Below are 11,197 nucleotides of genomic sequence, written 5' to 3' on the forward strand. Positions count from 1 at the left end.
CAGCATCAGGAACCCACCCCCGTAGTGGCCCGGGAGAACCTTGATCTGGTAGATGAAGTTAAATAACTCCATCGTGCACTCGGCCCCGTGCCGAGCGCATATCTGTGGGAAGCAGGCCAAGATCCGATGTGCGTTCGGGCAGATCTGGGCCGGGACGACTCGGTAATAGGCCAAGAAGGCATTTAGGAGGGGGGTGAAGGGAATGGCGATCGGGGCTGTCAGGGAGTCATAGTGCATCCCGATCCACTTGCCCCGATGCCTGTCAATTACATTTCCCAGCTGCCGGCTCGTGTCGAATTCTGCCCGACCCCTGAGTATTTCGGCAATCCGAGCCGCCTCGCCTTTGGACAGCAGGCTCATTTCTTGCTCGACGCTCTCGCTGTTCAGGAACTCGAGCTCGACGGCTGGTCCGGCCGGCCCGGCCGGGCCTTCTTCGGTCTGTTCCGGGGTATTTTCTCGATCACCCCCTCGAGGAGCAGCTTCCGGGTGGTCCCCAACCACCCGGGTAGGCGTTTCCCTAACGCCCTCGGTTGGAGAACCCCGCCCGCTTGACGTGGCTCTCTCTTCTTCTTCCTCGCTGGAGCTCCCCGATCCGCTCGAACTCGAGCTTGACGATCCTGAGGAGCTCGATGCATTGTCTCGCTCGGCGGCTTGCTCGGGGGCTGGCGTCGCTCGGGGACTAGCGTCCGGGGTGTAGGACATTATGTCCACCTCCTCGTCGCTGATGCGCTCGACCTCCTCGTCGTAATCAGCAATCGAGGCGTTTTGACTGTCCGAGTCTGTCATATCGATCTACCTAAAGGTCGGTCGGAGTTAGTAAGGACTTCAAACGTCCGGGACAGTTAGTTGACCTAGCAGTTCTACCTATAAATGAGTGCCTAAAGTAAAGAGGAGGGTGAGAGCTTACCGATTGAAGGAAGATTGAAGTTTGAAGCTTGAAAGTTGAAGTTTGCTTGCTCGACTGCCTTGCTAAGCTGCTCTGCTCGGGACTCTCTGAGGGTACCGACCGATGCGAAAGAGTGAGGAAAGTTCAAATGAGGGCCTCAAGGGCCTATTTATAGGAGGACATGTAGGCGGGAAACGGGCCAACTTGCCTGACACGACCCGCGCTGAATCCGAGACGACGGATGGGATCGCCAAGGCCGGCAGAGGCCGACACGTGGCGTAGAATGGAATGACAGCTGGCGGGTCGGCTTGGTGGCTGACGGTTGGGCTTCTTCATCCCGTCCCGTTTTTTCCCGACTGATCAAAAAGGCCCGGGCTGGGGGGCTCTTGGTAGGGAATATCCCGACCGACACAGCTTCACCACGACCGAGATGCCTTTGTCCTTTTGTCTATGTCTTTGCAGGTAACAGGTCGGGCTCCTTGAGGAGAACCCGGTCGGGGTCCGACCGGGAGTTGCCCGAGCGATGCTATGAACCCCGAGCGGTGGTCCTTAGGCGAGAGAGCTGGCTAAAGACACGTGGCGGCTTTCTACGACGACAGGCAGGGCACCCGGGAGGGGGACGCGTGGAGGCTACGTGGAGAGCATGCCGAACGGCCGGAAGCTTGTCTCCGGCGTCGCGGCTATAAGTACCCACAGTAGCTACGGTGAGGGGACTTTTGGACGATCGATAGGTTGTAACTAGAGACTCCCGACCGCAGTCAGTCGGTACTCAGTGCAACCAAGTAGATTGTACTTAGGAACTCTACCTTGATCAATAAAGAATTACTTGCTTTACTTGGTCTTGTGTTGTTTATATTGCTTACGTAGAATTAGCAGTATCAGATATGTTAGAAAATATTAATTTTGATGCAATTATCGATGATTTTGCATCGAGTAAAGCACGTAGAAATTTTTTGTCATGATTATTTTTGTATTTAAAAAATTGTTGAAAATTTTCTAATCTTATTTCTTGTTATTTGATATTCTAATTGTTTTAGTATTATTAAATTTAAATTTAAATTTTTTATATAGGGGCCCTTTTTTAAAATTCGCCCCGGGCCTATAAAATGTTTGGACCAGCCCTGCGGCCGGCCAAGAACCAAATTCGCATTAGGAAAATGCGTTTCGAAAAACGCATTTCCCAAACGCGTTTTTGTCGCCGGCGGAAGTCTAAAGCATAGCCGCATTTGGGAAATGTGGCTATCGTATGCTATACGACAACCGCATATCCCAAATGCGGCTGTTAGCGACGTGGCATTTCGCCACAACCGAGTTTGGGAAATGCGGTTTTCAACCCAACCGCGTTTCCCAAACTCGGTTTTCTTATTTTTGTCAAAAAAAAAAAAAACATTCCTATTATTGTCCATAACCCTTTGTTTGTTCCCATTTCAGTCAAAAACCCCATAATATCATCGCTTACCAAGAGGCTCTGCATACGATGAGAACAAAGAAATTAAAGGCCGAAAGGCTGAAAGGGGTATATATGGCGATCAAAATAGATTTAGAGAAAGCATATGACAGGTTGGTGGGTTGGTGCCGGAATATAATGAACTGCATTGAGGATCTCTGGGAGACATGCATGGCAATTGGATCTCTGGGAGAACGCAATATTATTGAAGCAGAAGCATGAGGAGTCAGTCTTAGATGCAGGGGCGGAGCCATAAAACTTGAGTTGGGGGAGGCCAATGTAGTAGAGAAAAGTTACAATGTTAGTCGACATTATAATTAGTCGTACCATACATTAATGTGATTATTATTGATAATGATTTCTAATTATATTCTGTGTAATAAAGTATGAAATACGTAATTATATGAGTACGGTCGACATATGTGTCGATCATTACTTTAGAAATTTTTCGCATGCATAACACAAAATATAATAAAAACAACAATATTTATTTAAATATAGATTGTCACTTAACATCAAATAAAAAGTTTTGTCAATTATTTTGTCACCAACTTTTTTTTTTTCTTCATAATTAATTGATATTCATTTTACTGATTAACTGAATATTTCAAAATTTGAAAGATAAAAACAAAAACCAAGATCACGAATTAAATAATCAATATTAATTTTTTTCAATTTCAAAACTAATCATTTAAACTAGCAAATGTACATCTTAAAAGTGTAAATAAATAATTAAAACACACAATAAATCACTAATTAATTAATCAACACCAACATAACTAATAAAACTAAAGCATATATCTCAAATTTGGAGATTTTTTTTTGAAATAAAAATGTATACTTGATGCCTCCATTATTAAAATCTTGATAAAAGAAATTAGATAATAAAGAAAAATGGTGAGTTTAATTATTTAATTCATTTCTTTTTATTTAATAAATTTGAACTTTAATATATATTTTGAGTTCATTTAATTAATATAAACATAATAAATTTTTTTTTTGTTTTAAATTAGAGGGGGTCAAATGTGTATTTTATCTCTACTATATCAATATATGCATACATATTTACTAAAAAAAAAAATTAGGGTGAGGGTTAGTGTAGGGTAAGGTGGGATGGGGTGGGGGTGGGGGTGGGGGTGGGGCGAGGAGCAGGGCCCCCCTAACCTCTAAGGTACCTCCGGTCCTACTTAGATGGTTTAAAGCTTGCAGCTTAACAAAAATAATAATAGACTCAAGCAATGTTGAAAAACTCGCTGAGCGCCTGGGAACTGCCTAGGGCACCTAGAGCGCCTAGGCCACCTAGGAGGCCGAGCGCCTGGCACCTAGGCGCAATTTTTGTAACACTAGACTCAAGACCCCATTAGCACAAACACAGAAAGCTGTTTCTATAACTGATTAGGTAGAGTGGTTTTCCACTCCCCCTTCTATAATCGTTGATTTGTTGAGGCTTAATATACCTGTTTAATTTAGTTTTTCTTACCCTAACCAAAATTTAAATTAAAAAAAAAAAAAACAAAAAAAAAAAACAAAAAACAAAAAAACAAAACAAAAAACTGCCCCGCCTTAAGAAACACTATTACATGTACTCAATATCTTCTTCTCTTTGTTCCAAGATTATATTAGCCATGGCAAGTCTATAAGCAGTGGACCTCAAATTCCTAACAAGCACATAGATTTCCTTCCTCCGCTTAATGGATGGAGCCCTCCATTGATCCTCTCTTAGACAAGCCAGATTGATTGCCTCACAAAGCGCCACTGCAACACCTTTTTTGCTGCACGAACATCATATCCGAATCAATACAACATACATAAATGCTTGGCAAGTTGCGACAGAAAAATTCCTTTATGAAAAATACATTTATCTGACCTTCCTTGTACAAATCCTGTTGTAACAAAACCAATTGGCAGCCTATAAGACTCTCTGGATGAAGAAGGGTCAGTAGGGAGTTGACATTCCCATTTTCCATCTTGATGCACAAAGTATGATCTCGCCGAAGATTCAGTTATTTGAAGTTCTCTGTCAGGATTTTCAGATCTGCATTCCACAAAAAGGTCCACTAAGCTTTAAAATATTCAAATATGCATACAATCATGAAAAAGAATTAGGCACACGGCACATTCTTATAAACAATACAAAGATATTTCAAATGTAATTTTAGATCTTATATCACACCCATATTAATGGAGTATACTGTTATGTATCAACATATTTCTAGGATCACTTTCAATGTCAATTATCTCACTTAATAGGTGATTTCCATTCCCTGTCATAAAAGAGCATATCCATCTACTGGCATTGAATTTCATTTTATGTGCCCCTCCAGTTAGTTGAAAATATTTTTATTGGTTAAAGCAAAGAACAATGCAAAATTTAAAATGATTAAAAATGAGAGCCATCTAAAAATCTAAAAAAAGCCAAAAAGTATTTACCTCTGTGTCCACAACAATATATCATCAACACGAGGTGCACAAACCACTGCTCCTCCTTCAAAAAGGCCTTTACTGTAGGCATGCAGCAATACTCTTACGAAACACAATTTTGGTCCATAATTTACACGATAGATGACCTTATCTGAGTGCTCATTCACCACTTTTTCATCTTTAATGAAGTTAGAAATACACTCCTTCCTATTTGGAAATTTGGGAAACAAAAGCAAATGACTTCCATTGATTTTATCCAAAAACTGACTCAAAATGTAGGATGTCCTTGCTATAAACCCCACAAACGGAATATGACAATGATCATCTGCATCTGGGCTATTTTTTGTCCTTTCTTTTGCATTCAAGTCTTTACATTGCACTTGATAATTTCTTTCCACAAATGATCTTTTGTCAAGAGCAAGGTGAACACTGTTCCATGGAGGTAGAATTGGAACTCCAAAGGGTCTCATGGAAGGAGGATTCCTCTCCACCTTTTCAGCAGCAGCAGCTGCTTCCATTTTCATAAAACATGAATATGAATTGCAATCAGGAAAGTCGGAAGGAAAATATGGCAACTCAGCCTGCAAAGGGAAAGAGGAATTAAAAGGAATATCAGAAGACCTTGTAAAATCACTGGCAAAGGAAATTGTGCACTTACTTCACATGCAATCCATTGCTTCTCTCTGAGGCCAATTGCATGAGCACCATTGGTGATGAGACTAATCCAAAAGACCTTGACCCAACTTAGTGGGAGAAGGATAGACCACCTACGAGAATTTTAAGGACGATTAGGTATTTGAACAGTTCGAACTTTAAAGAAAAACAATTGACCATCCTTTCAAGTTCTTTGGTAAATTATGATTTAAATCACAATCAAAATCAATCAGCTAAGAACCCAAAAAGGATCACAAACACCATTTGCAATTTGTTGAGAATTAAATTCACAAGAACTGAGAAATTAGTTGAACAGAAACTTGAAGATAAAATATTAAGAGTAACAGAATCCAGCATCATATGAGAAGAATTAGAAGTGTGCAAACATGGATGCAAACACTTGCATCAAACTAAAAAATGTGTTGTGCATAATTGCATATTGAGAATTGCATACTACCTATCATAGTATTATACTTTATCACCAATTAAAGGAAATTCACCTTCCGATAGAAGATTTCTGCCCGTAATTTTTTATTAGCAGAAGTGGACATGATCTTGGAAACTGCATATTATTTGGAGTATTTGATGCCCCAGAAATTCTATCACCAATCCGGAACAACTCCATTCGCTGATTGTGTCTCTCCATGCAAAGAACACTTTCCTCTACAGGAGGACTTAATTCTTTGTCAACATGCCACAAATCCATGTACTCAGATGAGTCACAACTTTCTTCAAATTCTAAGCATTGTCGTGAAAGTAAATTGCATTCCTCTTTAGGATTTTCCACCAAACCACCATGTCCTTTTATTTCATGTTCTTTATAAGCTTGCATTCCTAGAGCAGTTATATCTGGAGCATTAGCAATACCTTCCTTGGTAAAAGCACGAGGATCAACAACGGTAAGGGAAACAACTCCAAAAGAAGGAATTTGATCTTCCTCAAACATTTTCACAAATTGACTTTCTCTGTCACAGCCAGATTCAGAACACTTCTTGAGCAGGGAAGATTTTTCTGCACTGCTGCATAGGCAAGGATACCACTCAGCATTCTAATGTAGTCATTTAGCTGAAGTAGAAGTTCAAAGTCAATAAGTATCTCACCAGGTAGCAGGATGTAATGTCTTTTTAAGGACCTGAAGTGTCCTAGATCCTATCACTTCTAATTTTGCAACCTGATCATCAAGGGAGATGCAACTAACTTTGCAGGTGCTAGCATTTATCTGATGGTTAAGAACAATAGAACTAGTTTGATCTATACTGCACAAACAAAATACAGCTACCATAAAATATAAATTATCTCAAATATAAGAATAAAAATAAAGAGTTAATTACACTTTTGGTCCTATGACTATTGGGGTGTTGTTTATTTGAGTACTTAACTTTCAAAACTCTCAATTTAGTCCTGTAACTATGCAATTGTTAACACATTTGGTCCTGCCGGCCAAATCGCTGACCAATTTTCACCGGAATCTTTTAATTTTGTTTAATACAGGGGTAAATTCGTCATTTTAGGTTACTTCCTTCTTCTTCAATTCCTTGCACCTGCTGGCCGGAATTATTCCTCAAGTACAACTGTAATTATTCTGGTCAGGCACTAATATGAAAGCAACACAGACAAAGAAACCGAGCAACACTTGCCACAACATCATCCCATTGTCATTCGCCGACCACTCAATCCTCCGGCGTTTTTTCAACTTTGTAGCTCACCCACCTTGCTATACCTGTTGTCCTCTCCCATCTTCCTGCCGACAAAAACAACAAATTAAAAGTCTCCAAATTCATTTATGAAATTAACACTCCACCCCGCCCCCCTTCTCTTCAAACAAATAATACTTTATTCCCTTTCCAGTTGAAGCTGATTTTCTTTAAAAAGCAGCATTTCGAGTTCATTGTTTCTGTTGTTTCTCACAACCCTAACTTCCTCGGACGGCACGCCACTTCTGCCGCTGTACCGGTACCACGCCTCCGCCTCCGGCGCCTCCATTTTTATCGAATCCAAGCTCCGGCCCATCCCTGTTTCCGCGCTGCCGCCGCCACCACGCATTGGCTACCTCATCTCCGGCTCCGCCGGCGACGGCAACATGCTCCGGCGGACGCTACAGGCCCTGTATCATCTCATGGTGGCCAACAGTCCAACACCCTCCACGCCGCCGCCATTTTGCTCATGGAAGGTGGGAATTGGGACTGGTTTATCAACCTGCAACCTTTGAGCTTCATTAAAATCTACTGGAGGTTTGAATTTTGGCTTCTGATCAAAATCTCCATCTCAGTTTTCGCTCCGATTTGGGAACAGAAATTGGGCACAAGAATAACTCGGCAAATGCCTCTCACGCCGGTCAACGCTGCAATTCCGGCTAACAGGTGAAGGATGGAGAAGGAAATGACTTGAAATGACTATTTTGCCCCCTTAATAAATAATTTAATAAGGTTTAAGTTTTATCCGGCCACATTTGGCCGGTGATTTGGCCAGGAGGACCAAATGTGTTAAAAATTGCATAGTTATGGGACTAAATTGTTAATTTTTAAAGTCAAGTACTCAAATTAATAACATCCCAATAGTCACAGGACCAAAAGTGCAATTAATTCTAAAAATAAATTACTGGTATACTGATCCAAACTTTTTTTATGTGACATAGGAATGGAGAATATCAGTTATAACCATTTAAGAAATTACAATATCTGACGAAGCAACTATTACACATACAAAAACCTAGAGTAATAGTTTAGAAGATAGAGTTCAGTAGCTTACCTGTTGTATACAGGCAGATTGTAAAGCCTCAAACCCTTCTTTATGAGCTGAAGCATGTATGAAAATCCATAGCCGCCTAGAGGAAGCAAAGTAATCAACTCTATTTTGCCTCTCACATTCGTCTACATTAGAGACCTTAACATTGAGCCCACGGACGTTCCGAGGTTGCCACATATAGGTAACAGGGGCGATGGCAGAAGAGAAGGATACTCCATAATGATGAAGCTGCAAAAGTACACACAATTATTGATTATCATAAAAAATAATTTCCTGGGGGAAAAATCATGAACATAGGCAACCTACCATAGCATTACCACAGATAGCACCTGAGAGTATGTCCTGGGAAGCATTTTCACACTGTGATGGTGAAGGAACAATCATGTTGTTTAGGATTGACATCAACATATCCTGAAAGCATATATAGTATGGTTAATTGTTAATAGACTAGTAATTTCAACATGTAGAGTAATGTCGGTGAAGCAGAGTATCATTATTTGTTTTTCTTTATTTTTCCTTACAAATCGCTGGACCAAGATGATGAATGTATTGCAACATTTTTAAAGCTAATATTGATTCTAAAGAGTAATTACAGAAACAACCTCCATGAACTACTAAAATCTATTGGTATTACAAAGCATCCTTCAGCAGCACCAAACAAACAATACGACAGGGTAAACTCACACCAATAAGTAACATAAAAGCAATGGAATGCCTACCTCTGGACCCTCCAACTGTATGACACTAGAATAGCTTGCATCGTGCACAAGCACACTGTCTTTCAGTTTCTTCAAAAGTGCCCTTGAGCCTCTTCCTCTGCATCATTTATACATATTGAAAATTAATGGAAAAAATGACAACACAGATTTTCTTTCCTAAGACAACTTAAGACACTTCAAAGATAATGATGCAACCTTAGCAACTTAAACTTTTATTAATTTGTCACTCCTGGAAGAAATGGCAGTGTCAATAATGATATAACCATATAATAAGTGGCATATGCTTGGAAAGCTTGCCCAGATATCCCAAGTTAAAGATATTGTGTTCAAGAATTTGACTTTTATCTTTTCTTTACTCAAGTGTTTGCATTTTGGTATACCTGCCTTGTAGACCAAGGGGAAGGTAAAACCCCCAAAGTTTTGTCATTGTGAAACGCTTTGCATGCCATATATGTGTTCTAAGTCTTTTTGTCCCATCTCCTGAAGTCAAAAACCCACTATTGGGATTCATCCTAAGTTCAGTTCTCCTACGAACTCGGCGGGGAGCCTCCTTATCATTCTCCAAATTGTTAGTCTTGTCCACATCATTGTTTCCTACCTTCCGCTTCTTTCTATGTCTGTTCTTTGTTACTCGATTGTCATGCCCAGTTGTCCTTCTCCTCTTGCTTCTTTGTGACCGAAAATCATTGTTTAAGCGGTTCTTGATAATTGAGTGAAGAGTCTCAAGTTCAGATGCTCGAGATTCAGCAAATTTCTGCACATTAATGGTTCGAGGTGGTGCTACCGCAGTTTGAGGTCTACTTCTATCTGGTGTCATCTTCAGCAAAAAGAAGGAATAAAAAATAAAATAAAAATTAATAATAACAGTGATAACCTAATCAATCTTTCTTATCCTAGGAAAATTCTATCATTAACAGCACTAAGCTTCTCAATGATAGAACTTATCAATTGCACTTTCTATTTTCATTCACTTCACAAGATCATGTCAAAACCAATGAGATATAAACTAACAAAAATGAATATGAATACAACTGGTGGCACATATATTGCAACAATAAGCAAGTAGCATTTCTTATCATCGTTAACTATAAACTCAAACAAATAGTAGCAGCATAAAAGTAAACACCATTCAGCAACATAGCAGCTATTAGCTTCGAAGCAGTAAAATTGCAGAAACAGTAGCAGCAACACTAACAGGTTAGGTAATACAAAGATAGCAAATTAAGACAGACACACATCAGTAACATTGGTGTCAAAACTATCACCATATGGAATGCAAACCTGTTTTTGAGAGTATACCAGGTACAACTCCAATAGATATCCACCTTTAGAGACCTGCTAATTTAAGAAGATAAAGTAAATAAAATAAAACACAGTTAAGTAATGAAACAATTGAAGGAAGTTGTAAGTAATACTGCATAAGCGTTAAATCCCGAAGTTGTAAGTAATACTGGATAAGCGTTAAATCCCAAATGAGAGAGAGGGATACAGAAAATTTTTCAAATCTTTGATTAAAACTAGGGATGGAAATAGGTCTGGCCGAGCTGGGCTTTAGAAAATTAAGCCTAGGCCTGCTATGAATTCTATCTAAGGCCTGAGCTTGAACCTGGGCCAGTATGTTGGCATTTTGTTAGGCTCAAGCCTGAGCCTACAATTGTATGTAGGCCATTAAAAAGGCTCCAAAGTGAGTCCTTTTAGCCTATTTAAGGCCTACATGTTATAGGCTTTAAGCCTTTTAGGGCATTTAAAAATATACCTAATACAACAATACAAACTAATATACGAGTATATCACCACAAATCCATTAATCACATTACAAAGTTACAATCAATCAATAACCACATAACTATGTTAATACTTCATATTACAAAACAACACAAGTTTAATAACCAGAAGTAGGGGGGAAATTAGGCCGGGCCAAGCTGAGCTTTAGAAAAATAGGCCTACGCCTGCTATAGAAATCTTAGGCTTTAGCCCGGGCCTGAGCCTATACGTAGTCTTTTTATTAGGCTCAAGCCTGAGCTTACAATTAGCCTGGTCTGGCCTGAAGGCTTTTTAAAAGCCTATTTAATATGTAGGCCATTAAAAAGGCTTCAAGCTTTGAGCCTATTTAAGGCCTACATAACATGTAATAGGCCTTAAGCCTTTTTAATACATACATACGTGTAAAAAATTTTAAAAATATATCCAACACAAATATACACTAATACAATTATACAAAAAGCTAACTAACATAAGTGTATCACCACAAATACATGATTATGAATTACATGATAATCAATCAAATAACTACAAAACCAAGTTCATAATACAAATCCAACAACA

The 11,197-nt window shown here is 39.6% G+C and overlaps 1 protein-coding gene across 1 annotated transcript; it reads right to left on the reverse strand.

The window, feature by feature from the left end:
• Nucleotides 1–3,693: 3,693 nt before the first annotated feature.
• LOC109174328 lies at nt 3,694–10,204 on the reverse strand. Its single transcript, XM_019323560.1, has 12 exons — nt 10,138–10,204; nt 9,253–9,689; nt 8,873–8,969; nt 8,460–8,564; nt 8,157–8,381; nt 6,509–6,627; nt 5,909–6,427; nt 5,413–5,521; nt 4,764–5,335; nt 4,201–4,368; nt 3,883–4,105; nt 3,694–3,815 (listed from the first exon to the last, which is right to left on the reverse strand). Exons 1-11 carry the CDS (start codon nt 10,138–10,140, stop codon nt 3,910–3,912), a joined length of 2,550 nt encoding a protein of 849 aa, XP_019179105.1. The 5' UTR covers nt 10,141–10,204; the 3' UTR covers nt 3,694–3,815; nt 3,883–3,909.
• Nucleotides 10,205–11,197: the final 993 nt, after the last annotated feature.

The sequence above is a fragment of the Ipomoea nil genome, unplaced genomic scaffold (genome assembly GCF_001879475.1).
Source record: "Ipomoea nil cultivar Tokyo-kokei standard unplaced genomic scaffold, Asagao_1.1 scaffold0642, whole genome shotgun sequence".
Lineage (NCBI taxonomy): Eukaryota > Viridiplantae > Streptophyta > Magnoliopsida > Solanales > Convolvulaceae > Ipomoea > Ipomoea nil.